Source organism: Heptranchias perlo, chromosome 8 (assembly GCF_035084215.1).
Source record: "Heptranchias perlo isolate sHepPer1 chromosome 8, sHepPer1.hap1, whole genome shotgun sequence".
Classification (NCBI taxonomy): domain Eukaryota; kingdom Metazoa; phylum Chordata; class Chondrichthyes; order Hexanchiformes; family Hexanchidae; genus Heptranchias; species Heptranchias perlo.
Genome location: NC_090332.1, coordinates 18,815,156 through 18,839,619, shown reverse-complemented (window position 1 = coordinate 18,839,619; position 24,464 = coordinate 18,815,156). Strand labels below are relative to the sequence as shown.

The 24,464-nt window shown below is 44.4% G+C and overlaps 1 protein-coding gene across 4 annotated transcripts in view; it reads right to left on the bottom strand.

The window, feature by feature from the left end:
- LOC137324455 (lutropin-choriogonadotropic hormone receptor-like) overlaps positions 1-24,464 on the bottom strand; it is a 98,625-nt gene that overhangs the window by 5,483 nt on the left and 68,678 nt on the right. For 2 of the 4 annotated variants that reach the window (XM_067988736.1, XM_067988739.1), the window contains 4 exons: positions 12,400-12,468; positions 5,864-5,938; positions 2,754-2,942; positions 1,676-1,789 (listed from right to left, as the gene is read on the bottom strand). In XM_067988736.1, the coding sequence (XP_067844837.1) occupies positions 1,676-1,789; positions 2,754-2,942; positions 5,864-5,938; positions 12,400-12,468 (447 nt within the window). The remainder of the gene's footprint in view (positions 1-1,675; positions 1,790-2,753; positions 2,943-5,863; positions 5,939-12,399; positions 12,469-24,464) is intronic. The other 2 variants (XM_067988737.1, XM_067988738.1) reach the window with 2 other exon arrangements.

Below are 24,464 nucleotides of genomic sequence, written 5' to 3'. Positions count from 1 at the left end.
TGTAACTGGAATGGTTTGCAAAAAGTTAAATGAAGGGAACAATAAATGGGTTATATCGTTGATTTAAAAAATATTGATTGGGGAAAAGGATAAGAAAGGAGCTACTAAGGCCACATTTTCCCACAACCCCACACCAAATGCAGCCTATAGCTGTTGGTGGCTCCTTTTACTGGTTTGAACCTGTGTCTCTTTGTCCTATTTTTAAAAACTTTTGATCTTGGGATGTGGGTAACACTGGCAAGACTGCATTTATTGATCATCCTTAGTTACTCTGAGAAGGTGGTGGGCGGCCTTCTCCTTGAACTGCTGTGCTCACAGTGGTGTTAGGTAAGGAAAAAATAACATACAGTTTAACAAAGCAATGTTACATTCATGGTAAGTCACTCTCAGCCCATTGTGCAGCTCCTAGAACTGGTTGCAGATTGCATTCTCATAAATACTAGGAGAGGGAGAGGACCTTAACAAGTTTTTAAAAATTCATTCTCGGGATGTTGGTAATGCTGACAATCTTAGTTGTTCTGAAGGCATTAAGAGCCAACCATGTAATGTGAGACTGGAGTCATATGTAGATCAGACCTGATAAGGGTGGTAAATTCACTTCCCTGAAGGGCAGTAGTGAGCCATTTGGGTTTTTACAACAACCCAACAACTTTCATAATCATTTTTTAGCCCACAGGTTACCAAATTTATTGAATTTAATTTCACAACTTGCCATAGTTGGATTTGAATTCATGACCTCTGGGTTCCTTGTCCAGTACCATAGCCAGTAGGCTATAGTACACAAATTTATTTTAGAGTAGTATTCCACATTAACCTTTTCCATACCATTTACTATCTCAGAAGCCTCTGTAAGATTGTGTCCTTTCGAGGATGAATAGCCCAAGTCTCTCCATTCTTTCCTCATAACTCTGACCCCCGATACCAGAGATCAGCATCATGGCTCCTCTCTGCTGCCTCCAGCGCTTGAATGTCCCCCTCATTTCTCAGCGACCTGAAATGGACAAGGTACTCAAGGTGCAGGATGACCAGAGCACTTTACAGTTTGATCATGACTTCCTCTGACTTGTACTCTATTGTATTGGCTATGTAGTCCAACATTCTATTGGCTTTGTTGATTGCTGCTCTGCACTGGCTGGACATGTTGAGTCTCCTAAGTTCCTTTCAATCTCGTCCTTGGCTACTTCAATTTCATTCATGGTGTACATGTCACCCAAGTTTCCTTCTTGTGTGCAATACTTTAGGTCTGTTTCCCATGGGAGTTCGTTTCACTTTTAAAAGTAGATCATACAATTTGCATACTTGAAAAACAATGGGTCATTTGATATTCCAGCACAATTCTAGATATTAATGTAGGTGAATTTCCAGCCATCATCTAGTAGATGTTTAAAAAGCAGAGAGATGAAGGGTGGACCTGAACATAAATCCTGACTAGGATGCGCAGCTAAAGAAAAATCGCACATATAACAGGCACAACACTTTTGAAACACATTGACACATAAAGTTGATCCCAATCCTTGTAGCTAGAGTATGAAGCAAACATAACGAAAATAAATGATGTCATTGATAATGACTGTCATACATTGTGAGATGTTATTGGGCCTACAAAGCAAGTCACTGGAGGCCAAAAATGGTCTAATTAAATATTTTATGTTTTCATGTTTGGAACCATACTCACTATATTTTATTCTGTTCATGGCTGGTGATGAAGTCCTGATCTGCGGTTAGTTTTCTTGTGGCAGCTTCACATGCCTTCGAAAAGTTGTATAAAAATATGGGTATGGAATTCTGTCTGAAGGGAAAGTAACAATCACGAATCCAGAACTGTTTTCTTTCCTCCCTGTCCTCTTCCTCACCTGAAGGCAGCAAGTCCTTGGCAGGGTATGGTCCTGTAGGTGCCAGATATCCTCTGCTACTTTACTTAAGTGATCAATCCTCATGTGTGAGCCTTTACAGTGAGCATCAACAAGCTATTCAATAGCGCCATAGCCAAGCCCAATCCTGTCTTCAGCCAAAATCCACACATGGACACTTCTTGCAGGGGTTGCTGTATAGTGATCAATGTTGTTTTCCTTAATCCTGGGTAAGGAGGTCAATTTTAGTGCCCTGCTGTGTCTCTGGCTGAGATCAGAGCACAAACTAGGGATTGAACTTGGTAATGTCTTAGCATAAATGAGTCAGCTATTTGCCACTAAAACCATGAGCCATCTGGGAGCTTACTAAGAATTATTTATTTGGGTTTAGTTTAAGAAGAATAAAACATTTTTTGTGCTACAGGATAAAATCGTCAGAGCTGGAAAATGGTTATTGTCTATGAATTAATTTGTCCTATCATGGACTTTACTCAAAACTCTCGATTTTCTGAAGGAGACAACCAACAAATAAAACCTTCAAAAAGAAAAAGCTCTCTGAAATTCTTATCTCAACGATGATCAAATAAAATCAAGGGATACTAATTGAACCTTAAACCTGTACTACTCAACTGTGGCCACCCACACTCACAGCTGAACATTTTGATTATCTTTAACTTTGTCTTCTTGGAGGTTTTATCCGTGCTTAATTGCCTCCTTCTTGATGCATTCTCAACAGTATTGCTGACATCACTCATGGCCATTCTTGATTTGACAGTTGTTTTACTTCATGTCTGCTTTTCTGAAGAACAGCTAATTGCTAATGACCATAAGTGACACTCACAAACAGGTGCATTGATCGTGCGGGACACAGGTTAGGAGGGTGATAAAATCACAAGAACTTACCCATTTGATTTTTTCCAATTTCTGAATGCACAGCAGTGGCTGGGATATGTCAAATTTGCCACCAACAAATTAACAAACTGTTCCAGTGGCGGGAGCTTTTTCAGTGAGTACGTGAAGCGTGCAGTAAGCCTTTGAATAAACTCCAACCCGTAAGACGGAAGGTACTCTAGTGCTGTTGAGGAAACATCTCTGTAAGAAAAAAAGTTTGGATACGTTTTTTTTATTTATGTTGGAACTGTACAAGAAAAAACTTGTTAACTGATGGGTGATTTTTCTGCTGCTTCAATCTCCAACCTCTCTCCGTGCAACCTTTCTTTTCTTTACCTATCTTATTATTACCATTATGGCCATTGCAGTTGTTAATTTACCTCTTATTTCTCCTGGTTCCAAATACACTGCCATACACATCCTTCCTCTTCCCTGCATCTGCAGTATGTTGAAGTCGAGACTCATCGAACAGTCTTGTACTCCTTATCATTCTTTCCCACAATCTCAAGATTCCCAAATCATTCTTTCCCAAGATCTCAAGATTCCCAAGGTCCTCTTTACTCCCTCTGTCTTTTCTTCATCCTACAATCTAAAGGCTTTTAAAACCAAAGCTTAGTGTCACCTAACCAGTACTTTTTTCTCTTTTCAACTTTGCTGGTGGCTTGCACTATTGACCATGGCCATTCAACCAGATTTCTCCATAAAAAATAAGTCCAGATATATTCCAGTTGATACATTAGTACCTCACTCCATAAATTAGAGCAATAGTGTAAATCACAGTCTTGCATACTCAAAGTATTAAAACACCTTATGACCTCAAGATTCTAAATTCAGAGCAATTCAATTCCATCTGAACTGAGCAGCAAACAAGTTCAAACAGAACTGTGAATATAAGTTATCAGTAAGTGAAAGTAATCTTGTACTTTAGTCACATAAACAGGCATCTGGTGTCCTTCACAACATTTTCTGAAAGAGAATGTTTTATCGTTCCGCTCAATGGTGTCATGCTACCCACAGACAAATTCCAAATACCTGCAAGGAGTCAAATTCCACTCTATTAATTAGCGGACTCAAAAAATATACTGCTTGCCTGTCCTGTGTAATGTTACTGCACATTTACTGGCAAATGTGACATGTAACCACTGGCAGTAAATATAAGAATAGTTCAGCCCCTTGAGCCTGTTCCCCATTCTATTAGATCATGATTGATCTGTACCTCAAGTCCATTTATCTGCCATTGCTCTATATCCCTTGATACCCTTCCCTAACAAAAATCTATCAATCTCAGTCTTGAAAATTCCAATTGACCCACAGCATCCACAGTATTTTAGGGGAGGGAGTTGCAGATTTCCTCTGCCCTTTGGAAAAAATGCTTCCTCATTGTACTCCTAGCTGGTCTAGCTCTAATTTTAAGATTGTGCCCCCATGTTCTGGATTCTCCTACTCCTGGTATAATCACTGTTCCACACTGTCTCCTTGCAATGAACACACGTTTTAATAGAATATAAATTATGTTGACTAACGGCACTTTATACCACAGAACTACCTCATTTATACTGCACATATGGGGATGACAGAAAACAGCATTGTACATGTGGAAACTGACTAGGCAGTGGCTGGGCAAATTATGTAGAACCACTCAGCTGCTGGCCAGAAAACACAGCTGTCTGACTCTCTGACAGCAATGTCTACATTGCCTCTGGAGGTGATGATGTGGAGATGCCGGTGATGGACTGGGGTTGACAATTGTAAACAATTTTACAACACCAAGTTATAGTCCAACGATTTTTATTTGAAATCTACAAGCTTTCGGAGGCTTCCAGTGTAAGCTACCTCTGTTGGTGGGAGTCAGATGATCCTGAGATAACACTGCTGCCTCGTTTACTGCACTGTTGTCAAAACCAGTTTACTGTGCTATCAGTGGCAGAACTATAAAACACTGGAACTGATTATTATGGGGGAACCTATACCTCTCAGTCAGATTGGGAGTACAGTTTAATACATTGATACATGTACATAGATTTTTTAAAAATTAGATGTAAATATATACACAAGTATAGAACCTCATTATGCTTTACTATCATGCAACACCTGCTATATTTTAATCACTATTGACATTTTTAATTGATTTTTAAAAAAAATATCCTTTTGATTACATTGTGTGATATATCTGTTTTAAAGGGGTACTAACCATATCATCAATACTCAATTTTAGCATCAATACTTAGCATAATTTATCAGCAAAGCAACTTGTAGTAGTTAGGCCATCATCTAAGTGCACAAATTTCAAACACAGAAAATGGGGGATAATGGTGTTAATTTGCATAAGAGACTATCTTACCCAATTCTCTGGAAGTTAAAGGGAAACTGCAAATTGAAAAAGATGGATGTGGATCTACCATTACAAGAAAAGAAAGAGCTTCCATTTATAGAATTCTATCCTAATCTGCCTTATTGCTTCTTAGAACACCCTAAAGCACTTCACATATAATGAATTACTCTGAAGTGCAGTAACTGTTCTTATGTGGACAAACAGACAGCTATTTTGCACATGGCAAGAACCTACAAACAGCAATGAGATGAATGACCAGTTAGGTGCTCCCACCCTTTGAAAGTGGCAGGACAAGTTGATAAAGCTGTTTAAAAAAAGCATACGGTATCTGTGGCTTATTGTGAAAGCAGAAAAAATGCCTGAAATAATGCTGCTTCTTTTTAAAGGAGGATCATTGCCTCTGGAAAATTATTAGCATTACTTCTAGCCCTGTTCATCAGCATTAGATGTAATGGTATAATTGTTTCTCTTCCCAATATGGTAATGATCCCTCTAAGATACCTTATATTGGATATTATCAATTCAGGTAAAATAGATTCAGTGTTGGTCTTCTCAATCAAAGGATTCTACATGATAAAAAAGGAAATATGGAAAAAATCAAAAATGAAATAAATATGTATAACATTAAGATAAAAGTTTATTTTCAGTTCAAAAAGCTTAATTTGCAGTTTTGATGGAGTCTAATTTACAAAATGAATTTAAATTTAAATTGAGCCACATAATGTGGTTTAAAACTAATATTGTTTATAACCTGCATGAAGTGAAAAGTAGTTAAGTTGCTGTAACTTACAATACATCTGGTCCAATAGCTCCCTTGAAAGCATCATTGTGTATTCTCCTTAGATTTTTATTATCATTAAGTTCCCTGCAAAAAAAAATATTAATCTATGTTTAAATCTTAAAGGAAATAAAGATTATACATATGCTCATAAACTTAAGAATTACATATAATTTAAGACTTTTGCCTTATTCTACCTTCAGTGCCCTAGCAAAAAATTCTACAAAGCACTGAAGACATGTATAATTCTCAGGACATCAAGAAATTATTTCAATACATACACACATTGTACATTTTATAAAGTCAATTCATGTTAAGAGCAAGTTCAATGTGCCAAGGGGAAATAAAAGTGCTTTTTAATTTTTTTTGTGCTCAACAAGGTGACGGGCATTAATACAAAAGCTAAAATACCACAGATGCTGAAAATCTGAAATAAAAGCAGAAAATGCTGGAAACACTCAGCAGGTCAGTGGGGAGAGGGAAGTAAGATTAACCTTTCAGGGCAATCCTTCCTCTCTCCACAGATGCTGCCTGACCTGCTGAGTGTTTCCAGCATTTTCTGTTTTTATTTGAGGGACATTAATTCTGGGGAATAGAACACTTTCTAGCCTTGACATTCAGTGTTAACATCAAGCATTCCAGGTCAGGTACAGTATGGTTAGGTGCAGTGTACAGTTCTCTCTACTCTCCCTCAGCCCCAACTTCAGAAGAGCATCCTCTATTGCACTAATGTGACATTTTTCCATCACACATACCGGCAATACTTGTGGCCTATGAGTAGGATTGTCAATTAGGGTAAATTTTGGGCCATGTACCCATTCCCATTAGGAACTGAATTGAGACTGCCCGAACATATGTAGAAAACCTTCTCTTATCAGTGTTTAGCTCAACTCTTACTAGGAATTGATCTTTCCATTGCTAAAAATTGACTATGGATTTCATATATAGAAATGAATTCCTACCAAGTCATTTCCTTTTATAGCTCAACAAATTTGCCAAAAAATTACAGCAAAATCTCTTATTTAAAATTGGAAATTACTGAGGGGAATAATATCAAAGGATTGTTTAATACATTCATATGACATTCCTCTGACCACTATTTTAATGGGAACCATTAACTCGTTTATTTTAAATGGGTTAAAATAATGGCCAGAGGGTTGTCATATGGCTGCATTCAGCATTATTGGCAACAGTAATTTCTAGCCTTTAGTCAAGTCAAAGTTTTGATTACAATAATTATGACTGATATGATTTACAATGATGTCTAGCTTACTTTATGACGGACTAAGCACACTATGTTTGCATTGGACAAAATATTGACCCAGATTTTGCTGTGAAAATAACAGCGAGGCTAACAACGCTCACTGTTATTTATGTGCAAATCGGACAGCAACTTCCCTCGACCGGAGATGTGCAGTTAAATGAAAATCCGGAAGTTGCTGTCCGAGATGCGCCACTCCTCTGAAAGCTGTGCAAAAACGGCATCTCACCGTCTGGCTCCCCATTCCAATGTATTGAATAGCGTGAAGTTCCTGTACTGACATCATTAGATATGGACTAAACTCACCACAAAAAGTTAGGGCTTGTCCATTCCAGTCTAAGTACCCTTTTAACTGAGTGGTAAGTCATAATTACTGCCGAACAACCTCTATGGCATTGAAAATTAACTTTTACAAGTGTGGCGTCTCATTCCTTCAGCTTTTAATTATTGTTGATTAAAAAAACATTTTCATTTTTAAACCTTTTTTTGTCTCTTTTATCTCTCTCTCTTAATCCAACTTTTTTTTCCCCCTCTTTATTTCGCTTCCTGTACCTGATTTGACATTGAATTCACTAGTCTAACTTACACTGCCTGGTTCAGACTCTGCATTACACATTAACAATTCTTCAATTTGATTGGTTAAGGAGATACACAGGTGCTTGCCCTGTTCACACAGATCTCAGATGCCCTGTAGAGGGCGCCGCGCCATTTGGCTGTCTCGTTGACAGCAGCTTGCTGTACAAAACCCCATTGAAAGTCTATGGGCAAGTGCAAGTCGAATGAATGGTGGGCACCGTTTGTTCGCCGCTCACAGCAAAATCTGGCCCTATTAGTCACTATAATAACACCTGTTCCTTATAAAGCAGATGTGGGTTTGGCAGAAGAAAATTGGATAGCCCCACTTGAGTCACCAAGACAAAATCTATAGGATGGTGAGTTGCCAACCTGAAGATATAGCTTTGCATGAAGAAAAAACTTTGGAAAAGTCCAAGATCTTGGAATAGGGGAGTAGGGAGAGGAATGGTCAGTTGGGAACTGGGAAAATTGATTTATGAACCCATACTATTGAAGCAAGGCTAAGATCTTATTAACAAATTCCTTCAGTCACTCTGGTAATAGAATCAACTAAATCTGTTGTCATATGCAATCATAAACAGGCAATCTGTAAATATACAACAAGTTGTTATGCTGAAAGAAAACACCTTGCTTTGAATGCAAATTCAAGGGAAGGTCTATAACTTTCACATGGACATAAGCATCTGTGATGTCTATGAACACAAATGAATTCCTTAATTCCAGTGTTAATGATGGTTTGGTAATTTTGAATTTGCCCTTGTCGATGTTTTTCTAATGTCAGTTTAAAAATAGGTCATAATCCCCTTGAGTTGTTTATCAGAAAGTAACAAGAATAAGAACTACTTATCATGTACTTGTAGAGTACATACTCAAAGTCTATTGATAGTAAAAGAAGTTATTTTTTGAATAGCATATTCTTTAGAGAAGATACAGAGCAATCCTGAATTTATAATTTCTCAAAAATGAGAGTGAAAGATCTTTTTGAAGGGATAATTCAGGAGCTGGAGTTATTCTTAAAGATGTGATAGCTGTTTCCAGATGTAAGGTTAGAATAATGATTCAAGATAGAATTTAGTTAGAAGACTCGCTATTACGGAGGGCTGACATGCCTGGATCAAATAAATCCAGGTGTGTTTTAAAAATCTTTTCTTCAAGGAGGGCTGGTCTCTGCTTGTTTAAGACGGCAGCGTATTGAGCCTTTGAATGAGAAGAGAATTTCTTTCAACTTTGAATCAAAAAATTGGTTGCCTTCATAATGCAGATAAAGAAAATAGCCCTGAAATTCCAGGGGGCCATTTATTCCAAAGTTGTGCTGTCGAGCCTGGACCTCGGCTTGCCGATCCAATCCAGTACTGACCCCACTGTAAATTGTGGGTTCATCTCATTTGCATTGGCTGAGCGCAACTCCTGTGTAACACGGGAGTACTGTGCTGGGGGGAGGTTGGAAATTTAAAGCACAGCCTTTAAAAAGCCTACAATGGCTGAAGATTTCAGCAGCAGGCTGGGGGAACAGCAAGTCAGTGGTAATTTTTTTGCATGGCTGAGGTGATTGTCAGATTGTTGTAATAGCTGGTTCATTTGAGATTTTACAGCATTTTGAAAACATGTCCTTCATTGGAGGAGCAGGCAGAAACGCCCAAAGGAAGCAAAGCATCGGAAGGAAGCAAGAAAAGAATATACTCAGAATTTTAATAAGACCAATCATCAGACACTCCTGGATGAAATGAAGCAAAGGAGAGTAAGATTGCTTGGTGCCTTGGAAGGTACCCTCAAAAAAATTGTCTCACGTGCCATGTGGAGGCAGGTAGCAGTGGCACTGGATGCAGAACTTGCCCTCCACCTCAAAGAGTTATGCTCACCCATTCTTGGCTTATGCCCTCCTTTCGTGCAGATTGATTCCTGGGATGAGAGAGTTGTCCTATGAGGAGAGATTAAGTAGAATGGGCCTATACTCTCTGGAGTTTAGAAGAATGAGAGGTGATCTCATTGAAACATATAAGATTCTGAATAGCCTCAGGATAAGGGGTCGACCATTTAAGACTGAAATGAGGAGGAATTTCTTCACTCAGAGGATTGTGAATCTTTGGAATTCTCCACTCCAGAGGGCTGTGGATGCTGAGTCATTGAGTATATTCAAGGCTGAGATAGACAGATTTTTGGACTCCAGGGGAATCAAGGGATATGGAGATTGGGCAGGAAAGTGGAGTTGAGGCCAAGGATCAGCCATGATCTTATTGAATGGAGGAGCCGGCTTGTAGGGCCATATGGCTACACCTGCTTCTATTTCTTATATTCTTAGATCCGTCAGAGCGATGGGGGATGGATAATGAAGAAGAGGAAGACGAGAAGGAGGAGCAGAAGGGCCAAAAATTCTTTCTGCTTGGATTACGATGATGATGATGGAGAAGAGAAAAGCAAAATACTGCAGATGCTGGAAATCTGAAATAAAAACAGAAAATGCTGGAAATACTCAGCACGTCACGCAGCATCTGTGGAGAAAGAAACAGAGTTAATGTTTCAGGTCAATGACCCTTCGTCAGAACTGGAAGAAGTTAAAGATTAAACAGTTTTTAAGCAAGTGCAGAGCCAGGCCAAGGTGGGGGAGGGGGAGCGAAGGAAAGAACTGAGAAGTTCTGACAAAGGGTCATCGACCTGAAATGTTAACTCTGTTCCTTTCTCCACAGATGCTGCCTGACTTGCTGAATATTTGCAGCATTTTCTGTTTTTTATATATGAAGAAGAGAATAATGAGGACCACGTTATAGTCCCATGTTCCTTTGCCCTAACCCATTCCATGTCAGCTTCTACATCACTTGTTTTCTCACTCTCGTGCAGCAGCTCAGATACTTTCACCCAGGGAGAATTTTTAAAATTCATTCTCAGGATATAGGTGTCACTGGCAAAGCCGGCATTTATTACCCACCCTTAGTTGCTCTTGAGAAGGTGGGTGTTGGACCTTCTTCTTGAGCTGCTGCAGTCCGTGTGTTTAAGGTACTCCCACAGTGCTGTTAGGTAGGGAGTTCCAGGATTTTGACCCAGCGACATTGAAGGAATGGTGATATATGTCCAAGTTGGGATCGTGTGTGTCTAGGAGGTGATGGTGTTCCCATGCACCTGATGCCCTTGTCCTTTTAGGTAGCGAAGGTCGCAGGTTTGGGAGGTGCTGGGAGATGTTAATAATATGTGCAAAGATGTGGCACTAGGTGATTCGCAGAGCTCAACGAAGCTGGAGGAGTAGGGTGTGGATAGAATGTGTCACCTTCCCTGCAGAGGCTCAGGAGAAGGCTACCCCTTGGTTCTGGAGTTATGAGATCCATATCTCATGGGTACTCCTCTTAAAAAGATGTTCAAAGAATGTCACGTGCCATTTGTGTGGTGTACTGAGGAGATAGGTCGGATGCCTGGAATCTGTTGCTGTGCTGAGAAATGGCAGCCTTATTCAGGTCGACTCTAGCTATCGCCATTCTACTGGGCCCTGGATCCCTATCCACTGATCAGGCTCTAAGGACAGTATTCAAGGATGCGAGGCGACTGAAAGGAGAGATACAGGACTATGCATCCCTTTTTTGTGGAAACATGATGGAAGGTTTGGTTCATTGCAGGCATCAATGGAGTATGTGGCAGCTTCCACTGGAGTCTGAAGCAGTCCCCCATCATCAAAGTGGGTGCCTACCCCTCCAAGAAGGGACAGACTATAGTTCTGGTTACAGTAGGGGACAGATTAGACAGTACTCTTTCTACTGGCTTTCAGACATTCCAGGCTAAGATGCAGGCTGTAGTCTCTCGAGGCTTTCAGGAGCTGAAAGCAGCTTCCGCTGATCAGTTGACAGATGTGCAGGGCCTAGTAGAATGGCGACAGCTAGAGTTGACCCGAGTAAGGCTGCTGTTTCTCGGATGTATGCATCCATTATAGGAGGAAAATTCCCTCTGTGTGGTAGGTGGAGCAAAATTGGAAATGTGTTTTTAAAGAACAGAGAGATTTCCTCTGTGTGATATGTGTAACAAAACTGTAAACCCATTTATAAATAAGATCTTTACATTTTTGTTACTCATTGTGCACAGACAAAATCTTCACCCTCCCCCACCCCCCATACTCCACAGTTTAAGATTTTGCAACACTTAGTGCGCAGACAACAGCTTTGGCCTAGGCTAGTTCTAATTTGGAAAGTTCCCAAGTTTCAGCACATTCCTCACAAACTAATAATCATAAAATAACCCCCTCCAAACATAGGCCGTTAGAGATTTTCATCTGCAACATTTTAATTGATAAAGCTGTAATTGACTACAAATATTTTTCATCAGTTGCTCACGTCATCAATCAAGTCCTCAAGTACAAAATAATAACATTGTTGTACTTTGACTTAAACTCTGATTTTTGTTGCGCTAAAAATACATAAAAAAATGAGTAATTCTGTACTGGAATCTGAGATACTGTATACCACTTGTATCTTATATTTTAGTTATTTGTGATTGGGAACCTTGGAGTTATCTTGTGGCTCACAAACTACATGCATTAATATTCTGTTTTTCTGTACTGTCCTTCAAAGGCGCCAAAATGGAATCCTAAATGTGCAAAACAACTACAACGACTGCTGTTTCTGATTTTATTTATTTTTAAAGAGTATTGAAAAACACTCTGGTAAAACATTCCACGTATAGCTTACATCAAGGAAACAACATTATATAAAGTCAAATAGTAAACAAAACATACAACTTATCTAGCTTTGTCGCATTGAATGCATGGCTTTGCACATCTTCAAATCCATTTTTGTACAGCTTTCTGAAAAGGCAAGGATATTAGAGTGTATTATTTGATGAATTATACATTAAGTGAAGTGAAAGCTTTTTAAAGCTGTGGTGTCCTTGTTTGGGATACACAGGACAAATGTGGAGAATGGATACCCTGGGAATTATCACAAGACAGTTATCTTATCAATAGGTTCATATTATTATGACAAATGGAGAATGGATGTTATGAGAAATATTGTAAGGCAGTTAGCTCATCAATAGGTTCAGGTTATTATGAAACTATATTATATTTTCTTCTCTATGCTCACTTTTAAATCTTGTGCCACACAGCATACATTCTTCAATTGTTTCCCAAAGACTGATTTTCCTAATAAAGATACTTTGTTGAAGGTTCTCAGCAAGACCTGAGATGCATAACTATTTTGAGAAAACAGAATAGGAGCCGAGAAAAGTTTCAACAGTGCCAAAGGTATACCACTGAAATAGTATCAGTCTATGCAATATTATTGATCAGTGGAAGAACACCATTGTTCACATGGGTTTGGGAGTCTGGGAAACAAATTTCAGCCAAGTGCCAGTAGACAAATGCATAAGATACACAAGCAACTGAATTTGTAGAAAACTCTAGAATGACACCCTGCTCCTCCAAATACCCAAGCTCTTGGATGACTTCTTGAAGGCAAAAGATTGTTTTCCTATATAAAGGACTTCCCTTATCTGTACTTGAAATATCATTGAAAAATCCAGGACAGAGGAAGGATGAAGAATAAACACATGAGGAACAATGGCAAAGTTCATTTCAGCTCAATAGAAAATACTTAAGGATCATTAAAGTTGGTTTTTATTGTCAATTTAAAAACTCAATTTTTTCAGGTTCTATTTTTAGCATCAAAAACTGGGAGAAAATGAGGAGAAAAAAATTGGAATCCAAAAACGCAGTAAAAATCTGTTTTTGTTTGGAACATTGCCAAAACTCAAGAAAACAAGGAAGAAACTAAAAAAGGCAGTTAAGCTAAATAGCATCTCATAATTTTTTACATAGCTCATGGGAATAGAGATAGGCGAAGCGGCCAAACATTGCAAAGAATATTTTTAGAAAGATACATTTTCAAATTATACTCTTAAAAATTGTTCAAATCTAGAAACAGTGAACAATTGTAAAGTGAATCTCCTGAAAACAAACATGAAGTACACAGTGATGGCACACAAGGATAAAATCAAGCAAAGGAGAACCAATGAAAATACTGGAGCAGTGGTGAGAGTAAGAATGTCAGTGTGAAAGAAAATTGAAAAAAATGTATCAAAGAGTGCCACTTTTCTGGATATCACTTTATTAGAGAAATGAAAGGAGTAAGAACTATAGAAAAGTCACAGTAAGAAATTAAAAGGAGTGAAAAAGAATGATTGTGGATTCTAACCCAATTTGAATTTGCAGTGTTTGCCTGAGATAGTCCACAAGTACAACCCCAAGCTCCCTGTCACTTGCTACATTAATTGCCCATCCCTCTGTCTTTGGCTTTCGGCGCTGTTCCAATGGAGCTCAAGGAACAGCACCAAACTATCCTACTAGGCACTTTACAGCTTTCTGACTGTAATATTGATTCTAATAACTTCAGACCTTAACTCTAGCTACCATTTTCTCTTTAGCAAAAAGTGCTGGTGACGTGGGATGTGGTGTGCTGGTGTCTCTGAGGATGGAGTTGGGGGGGGGGGGGCGGGTGAAGAAGTGGGTTGGTGCTTGGGGTGGGGACCGTCCATTGGAACATTGCGCTGGTGAGATGGTCTGCACCCTTGATATTCACCTGCTTTTCTCTTCTGCCAAGCTCCTAGACTCTGCTCCACTTTGTCAGTTTTTCGAGCTTCCATTTCTATCTGCCTCATCCCTCGCGTCTTTCGGCTATTCATGCATTCTGTGTGTCTCAAATATGTCTTTTATTTCTATAATTTCTCTCCTAGGGCTCCTATTGTCTCATGCAAATATCACTTTTGCCATTTCACCATCTCCTGTGTTTCACTTAAGCACTTTCCAGGTATTCTATTTATTTTCTCATTGTTTCTTTTTCCCTATCCCTTTCTTTTTTTCTGTCCTTTTTAGATGCTGTTCATCTGTAATATTTTCCAGTTTTGACAAATGGCCCACATCCAAAGCATTATCTCTTTTGTTTTCTCCACAGATGCTGCTTAACCTGCTGAGTGTTTCCAGTGTTTTCTGTTCTTGTTTCAGATGTGAGATAGTGTTATCAGGTAAAAATTATTTATCATCTTCAATTGTCTAAAGGGCTCAGCCTGAGCTTCTTTGGTGGCCAGAATAATTTGCATAATAAAACGTTTTTCTTTAGCAAGCAACTTTGTTCTCTTTCTGTTCTTTTAATTGAGTTCACTCCCTCCTGACAATCTCTGTGTTCTGCTGTTGCAAATATTGGGAGAGACTTTCAACTGCTCGCTGCCCATTTCTTGCCTGAAAAACAGGTGACTGGCAGTTGAAAATCTGGTGGGGACCTTGTGCTTGCTTGAATCAACTTTCAGGCAAGCCTTTAAATGGGCGTTCAACACACCTGCCCAAAAAGGGCAAGAGGCTGTTTAAATATGCAAATCAGGGTCCTATGCACAATGTAGGGTGCCCGATTGCAACTTTCAAGAAATGGGCGGACCTTGCACAGCGCATGCTAGTCCCACTATCTTCAGGCATTGAGAGTTCTAAACATTAAAAGGAAGTCTTTTGTTTTCTTTTCAAGGTTTTTTATGGTGCCAGGAGGAGGAGGGTGGAGGGAGAGGAGGAGGAGGACTACGACAAGGGGGAGGAGGACTACGAGGAGGACGACTACTACTCTTCCCCCCCCCCCCCAAACAGGCCACAACTGCCGGACAGCGGCGTGCAGTAGCCGGACAATTTTCCTCCTCACTACACCGTCGAGCTGCAGCGGGGCATCCGTTTGGCACCTCCAGCTCGCCTAGAAAATGTTAATAAGGCTCAAACCTGAAAGTGGTTCGGGCCACCTGACTGCTGTGTCAGGTAGGCACCATAGATACACTAGGCCCAAAAATCTCCATTATCTTCGTTTTTTGTTCTTATATGTAAACTACCATTTTAAAGATGCGCATTGCAGAACTTTATTTATTTATTCCTTCTGTATGTTCTAAAATGGCAGTTAAACCCACAATGAGCCTCCGATACTTAACACAATGGCAGATTCCAGCCTTCAATACTGCAGAACACCCAAGAATTAATTAACTTTTGCATGATTCATGCCTCTCACACTTGTGCAACTTTGCATTAAATAATCATGTTTTGTAAAATATGTTTTTTTTTATAATGCTGATAAATAAGTCTTGTGCTCAGCACCTCCATCACACTTGACATTATCAAACCTGGCAGTAAACACATGAAAGGACCATGTCACATTTGCATCTGACTGGTTCAAATTCATAAAACACCAAAAAACAATAACATAACATACAGGGGAAATGACTGCTCTCTTTCTCTTTTTTCCCTTATCTGTGATGTTATAATTTGTTGGTGCTTTATCAATATTACATTTGACCAAACCAGATGCAAATATAACATGAAAGTGTCACACTTGCAAAATCCAAGTATGATGGAGATGCTAGGCACAAGACTTGCCTGTCTATCCCTCTCTTTTGATAACTTTAAAAGCTTTATGTATAGGCACACTTCTTGTCCGTCGCATTTCAGGCATTTCACTTCCTGTGTCACACCTCAGCTATGACAATGGGGCAGAAATTGCTTGCAAAATAACGGTGAACTCAACAGCGCTCACCGTTATTAGTGGCGAAATGGAGGAGCATTCACACATGCGCAGTGAAAGGCAGAAATCCGGAACTTGCTCCTACTGGTACGCCTATGAAATGACAGCTTCGAATTAAAGGTATATCGCACACTGCATCAGGGAAATTATTGAAAAAATGCCAACTTGCTCATCTGCCCAGCTGGAAAGTAACAAATATCGCCACAAAACAGGTATGCTTAAAAATACCAGGTCTGAACTGCCAAACATCTAAAAATTAGCTTTTAAAATTGTGGAATCGCATTACTCCTTATTTTAATAGTTTTTGGTCATTAAAAAAATTTTATTTTTAAAAATTAAGAAATTAATTTTTTTTTGCTTTTCCCTTCTGTCTCTTTTTTATTTAATTCAATTATTTCTTACCCTCTCTTTTTTTTCCACTGTCTATAACTGTTTTTACAATGATTTTAATGTTGTACCTTTCACTTCCTGGTTTTAATGTTCCAAGCCTGCAGAGAGAGTTACGCAGCTTGTCAAAAATGCTGCAATCTCATTGGTCAAGGGGAGAGAGTGATCCTCTCACTTCTCCCAGGGTCCTAGCTTTGCTTGAACTGAAGCCGGGCTCTTCTCCGCTTCCTATTCGAGGAAGAGCTCGAAGAAAAGACCGCGGTGAGTTAGTGAGTTAGTATAAATCTATGGAGCAGCGAGCACGGTTGGTTCACCGCTCCGAGCAATTTCTGCCTTATTGTGAAATGCAAAGTCCATGGGCTCGATATTAGGAGGGAGGCGGGTCGGCAGCGGGGGGTTGACTGGGCGCGTGGGTAACGCGCCCAGTGAATTCGGGGTGCTTCGCGCGCGATCGCAGCCTAATTGAAGGCACTTACCGTGGCTTCCGGGTTTCCCGTTCTAGACCTGCGCAGCGGGCGCACTGCGCACCTGCATCACAGGCTGTCAGCAGGAGGAGCCCTATTTGAAGGGGCAGTCCAGCCGTGCTCCTCCTGCAGCAAACAACCAATTTAGGAGCATGGAGTAGGCCAGTGGCAAGGCTGCTCCAAGGTTCTCTGACTCCTCACTCCAGGTGCTGCTCAATGGGGTGAGGAGGAGGAGGGAAATTTTTTTCCCATCGGATGGGAGGAAGTGTCCTCCCTCCACCACCAAGAGGGCCTGGCTGGAGGTGGCTAAGGAGGTCACCAGCAGTGGCAACATGTTCAGAACCTGGGTGCAGTGCAGGAAGAGATTTAATGACTTAACCAGGTCAAAGTGAGTATACTTACGCATTCTCACACACTCTGTCTTCCACATCACCTCCACCACCACACAACTCCTTCTGCACTGCCACCACAACGCTCTCGCATCACTCCTCACATCCACTCAACTATCGCCCTCACCTTGCCTGCACGTACTCACCCCCCCCAGTTCCCATTCAAACACTACCATGCAACCCAATCCTCATACGATCTCATGGCTATGTCTCACATGCACCCTCCCATGCATCTCCCTCACACTCACCCTCACCCACACCAATGCATGCAGCGGGTCACCATGCAACCATGACTCAATCACGCCTCTCTGTGTTTTGCCTTGATAGGAGAAGAGATGCCAGAATGCTCGGGAGAGGGCAAGGACCGGAGGGGGCCCGCCACACCAGGTGGCATTAACAGATGCGGAGCAGCAGGCACTCGAAATAAGCCGGACGCTGGAGTGCCTGTCTGTGGCGGACGCCGAAACTGGGAGTGCACAAGCGGCCGGTGACAGAAATCTAACACTCAGCACTCATGATAGCGAATGATCTTAGCATCACTTGGCATCTGCAGCACCTCAACATCTGTCCACATGCTTAATATTGCTTTCTGTTCTCTTGCAGGGCCATCTGCGACTGTCGTGACTGCAGAGGGCGATTCCTCAGAGGACCTGCCGGCCTCTGAGGGGGCATCGTCACATCTGAGCCAGACATCCACCAACGCATATACACACATCTCGGTGGGTCCCCATTCTCACTTAGTTGGGCTTGCACATGGTGAGTCACCGCGCACTTGTGAGCACGAGCAGACTCTGGTGGCAGGGGCAGCCGTGGAGAGTCCGCGTCGGTGGGAGCACTCTTCTCCAGGCTCTGCTCAGCTGGACCCAGATGCTGAACCCTGGGGGCCAGCCGTGAAAAGGAGAGTCATTGAGGGGCAGCAGCACATTGCTGCGTTACTGGAACAGTTGCCACGTGCACTCTCCACAATCGTGCAGAGGATGGAGGAGTCCAACTCCTACATGAGTGGAATACTGTCATAGGGATGTGAAGGCATCTATGAGATAGTGTCGTGGGTAGGTGAGGGAATGTGTGCGATGGAGGAAAGGCTAGCCTCCATCGAGTGTCCATTCAGGCCCTGACAACAGCCATTCAGATTCAGGGTGAGCAACATTCTGCTGCCTTAAACAGGCTGACAGATGCCTTACAACTGGCCTTCCAAGGCTTCACACAAGTCCTCCAAACTGTCATCCAGCAGGGTGGAAGGAGTGATGTGGGCCTGGGCCAGAAGAGGGATGATGGTGAAAGGGGACATGGAAGTGGGGACACCACTCAAAGTGCTCCCACGTCTCACCTGTTTCCCCCCTCTCAACCAGTACCCACAATGCTGCCCCCCCTCCAGGTGGCTGAGTCTTCCCCTGCACAGGTGCAGGTGGAGCAGTCTTTGGAGGGGCCCTCACGGGCACCGAAACCCAAAGGGCGTCCGCGCAAAGCGTCCCATCGGTCAGGGCACGGACAAGAACAACCTGCCACTCCCTCTGCTGAAGCCATAGGGGTAGCACCACGTAGGAGTTCCCGTAAACGTAAGGCGAAGGATTTGTGAGCACAAAGGGGATGCACAGGGGTGTAAGACGAAATGTCATGTTTTTGATTTATTTTCCTTTGTTTTGCAAAAAATCTTTAAAAAATTGTTATCACCACTACTGCCATGTCTTTGAAAATCTTGTCTGGTTTGCGCAATAATGCCCTTTCCTGAGGATCACCATGAAGACCCACCACCTGATGCCACCATTGTGTCACTACAGAGTGGGTGCAGGTGTATTGCAGGGCTCTTTTGTGCAGACGGCTGAGAGACGCCGGCCATGTCCCCGGTGGCACACTGAAAGGATGCGGAGGAGAAGTTGTTGAGGGCAGTGGTGACTTTGACAGCGACAGGTAAAAGGATGGTGCTCGGGCCAGCCGGGAGCAGCTCGGCATGAAGGAGGCTGCAGATGTCTACGACTACATGTCGAGTGACTCTGAGTCTCCGTGTGCACTGCTGCTCAGAGAGGTCCAGGAAGCTGAGCCTCAGTCTGTAGACCCTCTGGAGAGGGTAGTGCCTTCTGCAACGCATCTCTCTCTGTGGTTGCCCTCCCTCCTGCTGTGCAGGTAGATTTGTCACAGCACTGTGTTGTGGAGCTCCACGTGTCAGAGGTGGACGGCGTGGCCGGCGAGGCTGGTGATGCTGTTCGTCCTCCGAGGAGGTCATGACTGCAGCTATGGCGGCCCCCATCTGGAGGATGTACGTTTGAGGGGGTCCACAAGCTAGGTAAATGTGTCTGCACACCGGGGTTGAGGTTCCAAGTTGGTGAATTTGATTGTTAGGAGTAGGGTGGTGGAGGCCAAACTTTGTCCAAAGTGAGAGTGGCCTCCTGCAATGAGTGAGGGTCTCCCCCCCCCCCCCCCCTGCCAAATGGACGTTTGCAGCTGCCACAGGCTGGTGGCTGCAACACGTCCATTTCAACTGGGAGTGTTTCCCCCAGTAGGGGAAACACTCTCAGTTTAGTTGAAAATCCCACCCCTCCTAAAATATCCTACAAATCAGGTCTCCTAACGACCTAAACTATTACCTTATTGCCTTAAGTGGGATCCTGCCGGCTTTATTTACTCCGGGAATCCCCGATTTTCAGAGCCCCCCCTCGCCGTGAACTCGCCGGTTCGGACGTCCAAAGGTCGAGCCCTATATCACACTTGCAACTGACTGATTCAAATCTTATATTCATAAATCAGCAGCAAATCACAATTAAACAGATAGGCGCCGTACCAATCAAACATGAAAAGGCAGGTAGAAATTGGTCAATCCTGAAAGGTTCTCCTGACTGGTCAATTAATAAGCAAAAGCAGAAGTGAACCAATCGAATCACTCAAAATATCTTTTATAAATGTTTTCAAATACCTGGTGAGACTAGAAGCGCAGATAAAGTTTGTAACATAATAAAAACAAGAGACATATTTCACAATAACATCATTAAATTAAGCTATAAAATTGAATTTAATGTCTTTGAGTATCTTTATGAATGTTTCTTTATGGAGGCATCAACCTCTGTCCAAAGCCTGGGGATGCAGGTAATATTCTTTACATAGTTATTACTCTCCACTGGAGGGAATTACCAACCACAGCTGTTCCTGCAATTCCTAGAATGTTTCAGTCTGAGCACGGAGGAGACTATCCCAAGATGCATCATTATAATCCTCAGTTCACATCTGGTCCTTATTATCATTACATCCTATATATAATCTACATTGATATACTTCCCTGGAAATTCAATGGGGGTTCTCCGACAGAAAATCAATGCAGCCCCTAGAGTAACAGCATAAGTGGCCGCTTTTAGCCATTTATGCCCTTTTCTCCAGGGGTTCTGCCAATCTCCGTCTGAAGTTATAGCAGGAGATCGGGAGGACCCTGTGGAAATTTAGGGCCACAGTCTCTGTTATCATTACATACTATGCTCAATACTCATTCAAAATTATCCAATGATCTGGCTGATATGAAGTCTTCCTCTAACTTTCAAGTGGATAATTATGAATGGTTTGTGGTCCATAAATTGATTTATCCTAACAATTGCTCAAACCTAGGGCTCGAATTTAGCAGGCCTGCGGGTTCCCAGCGGGTGGTCCTCCGGGAGCGTGGAAAACGCGGACGGCTAATCGTGTGCGTCCCCCACGCGATCGCGGGATAATTGACCTGATTAAGCCCTGCTTCCGGGTTCTCGGCTCCCCAGCTGCGTGCCGGCCGGCTGCGCATGCGCAGTACCGTCGACGCGATGTAGGAGCTCCACTTAAAGGGGCAGTCTCCCAAAGCCCCTCCTGCTGCAAGCAAGAGGTTTGAGACGATGGCTCAGCAAAGGGGAAAGGCTGCGCCCCGTTTTTCAGACCTGGCACTGCAGCTGATGCTGGAGGGCGTGAGGAGGAGGAGGGAAACGCTCTTCCCAGAAGATGGACGCAAGTTCCCTGCCACCGCCACCAGGAAGGCATGGGCAGAGGTGGCGGCGGAGGTGAGCAGCAGGGGCAACACCCCAAGGACTTGGGAGCAGTGCCGCAAGCGCTTCAATGACCTGACTAGGTCTGGCAAGGTGAGTACACCAACGCACCCTCCCACATCCCGTCCCCACCATCACGCCAAACAGATCACTACCCCTCCTGCACAGCCACCACTGCGCTCCATCAGCAATCCTCACAGCCACTCATTCACCATCCTCGCCGTGCACGCAAGTACCCATCGTCCCTGACCCCACCCGAACACTACCACACACCCCAATCCCCATGCAATGGGATGGGCACGTGGCCCACGCATCCTCCCATCCATCCGCGCCACGCTCAACCCAACCACACCGATGCTCGATGCGTCTCACGATGCAATACGCACCCACTCACACATCTGTGTTTTGCCTTCACAGGAGAAGAGAAGCAAGAACGATCGGGAAAGGGCACGCACCGGAGGTGGGCCGCCGCAAGTGGTGGAGCTCACCGACGCCGAGGTGGAGGCGCTCGACCTCGCCCGCACGCGACACTGCCTGTCGGTGGCTGATGGCGAGTGTGTCGCTGCCGAAACGGCCGGTAAGGGAAAGCTGACACTCAACACCCATGATCGCGAGTGACCGTATCATCACCTGCCATCAGGCGCACTGTCAAGTTGGTCCACATGCCTCAAAGTGCCCTCTGTTCTCTTGCAGGTCCGTCTGTGTGTGAAGCGATCGTGGAGGGCGATTCCTCAGAGGACATGGCGGTCTCTGAGGGTGCATCGTCACATCAGAGCCAACCATCCACCAGCGCAGAGACACGCACCTCGGTGGGTCCCCCTCGCCAACTAGTTGGGGTAGCACTTGGTGAGTCACCGCGCACGAGTGAGCATGAGCAGACCCTGGTGGCAGGGGCAGCCGCGGAGGGTCCGCGACGGAGGGAGCACTCATCTCCAGGCTCTGCTCAGCCGGACCCAGATGCTGAACCCAGGGGGCCACCAGTGAAAAGGAGAGTCGTCGAGGGGCACCAGCTAATTGCTGAGGTACTGGGAGAGGTGCCGCGCGCATTGTCCACAATAGCGCAGGCGATGGAGGAGTCCAACTCCTGCATGTGGGCATTGGTGGCGCAGGCACAGGAGGGTACCGGCGACACAGTGTCGCGGGTAGGTGCGGGACTGTCTGCGGTGGAGGACAGGCTGGCCTCCCTCGAGCGTCACGCACAGCTCCAGATTGAGTCCATGCAGGCCCTGACAACGTCTGTATGGATTCAGGGTGAGCAACATTCCGCCACCATCAACAGGCTGACGGATACACTCGGGGTGGCCTTGCAAGGCCTCACACATGCCATCCAAACTGCCGTCCAGCAGGGTGGAAGGGGTGATGTGGGCCGAGGCCAAGAAAGGGATGATGGTGACCGGGGACATGGAAGCGGGGACGCTTCTCAAGGCGCCCCCACGTCCCACCCGTCGCCCACCTCTCAACCAGTACCCGCAATGGTGCCTCCTCTCCAGGTGGCCGAGTCTGCCCCTGCCCCGGTGCAGGAGGAGCAGTCTGTGGAGGTGCCGTCACGGGCACCGAAACCCAGGGGCCGTCCGCCAAAAGCATCTACCCGGTCAAGGCAAGAACACGAGCAACCTGCCACTACCTCTGCTGGAGCCACAGGGGTAGCACCACGTAGGGGTTCCCGGAAAAGAATTGCAAAGGCGTTATAATCACAAAGGGAATACACCAGGGTGTTTATTAATTTGTACATTTTTTTTTATATAATGTCACATTGGAGATATTAAATACTCTATTCTCACCACTCCTGCCACCTCTCGTCCATTCTTCCGCGGCTTGTGCAATAGGTGCGTTCCGTGGAGGCCATCATGACGGCGAACACCTGCTGCCACCCATTGGGCACATTGCTGTGGGTGCAGGACTACTGGCAGCACTCTTCAGTGGAGGGGGCTGGTATGGCCGCTCGCATGTGCAGGTGAGGAGATGCGAGCGCCTCGCAGTGTCTGACTCTAGGAGAACCGTTGACGTATGAGTGCCTCCCTGGCCCGGCGACCATCCCGGTGAGTCGTGGTTCGGCGCATGGGTCGTCCACTATCCTCTGGCGCGTCCTCCTCCTCCGCCTCCTCCTCCTCCGCCTCCGCCTCCTCCTCCTCCTCGCCCTCGCCTTCCTCAATGTGGGTGGCGGGTGTGGATGGGGCCTCCTCCAGCGGCACCCCTCTCTGTTGGGCCATGTTGTGCAGGGCACAGCAGACAACTATGATTCGTCCCACTCTGAATGGTGTGTATTGCAGCGCTCCCCCAGAACGATCAAGGCACCTGAAGCGCATCTTGAGAAGCCCTATGGTCTGCTCAATTGTAGACCTGGTAGCAGTGTGGCTGTCATTGTACCGACGCTCCGGCTCGGTGATGGGGTTCCTCAGAGGTGTCATGAGCCACGTGTGTAGGGGATACCCCTTGTCGCCGAGGAGCCAGCCGTTGCCGGCGTTGGGTGCCTGCAGGATGGGCGGGACGGCGGACTCCCTGAGGACGAAGGCATCGTGGCAGCTGCCGGGGTATCTGGCGCACACGTGTAGGAATCTCTGGCGGTGGTCACAGATGAGCTGGGCGTTCATGGAGTGATACCCCTTCCTGTTGATGAACAGCCTTGGCTCATGCGGAGGTGCCCGTATTGCGATGTGGGTGCAGTCGATTACACCCTGCACCCGTGGGAAGCCGGCCATGGCATGGAATCCAACCGCCCTCTCCATCTGGCTGCGCTCGTCCATGGCGAAGTTGATGTAGTGCGAGGCCCTGCGGAACAACCCATCGGTGACCTGCCTTATGGACTTGTGTGCAGAGGACTGACAGACCCCGGTGATGTCCCCGGTGGCACCCTGGAAGGAACCGGATGCGAAGAAGTTGAGGGCAGTGGTGACTTTGACGGCGACAGGTAGGAAGATGCTGCTTGGTCCATCAGGGAGCAGCTCGTCGTTAAGGAGGCTGCAGATGTCGGCGACTACCTGGCGATTGACTCTGAGCCGACGTATGCACTGCTCCTCGGAGAGGT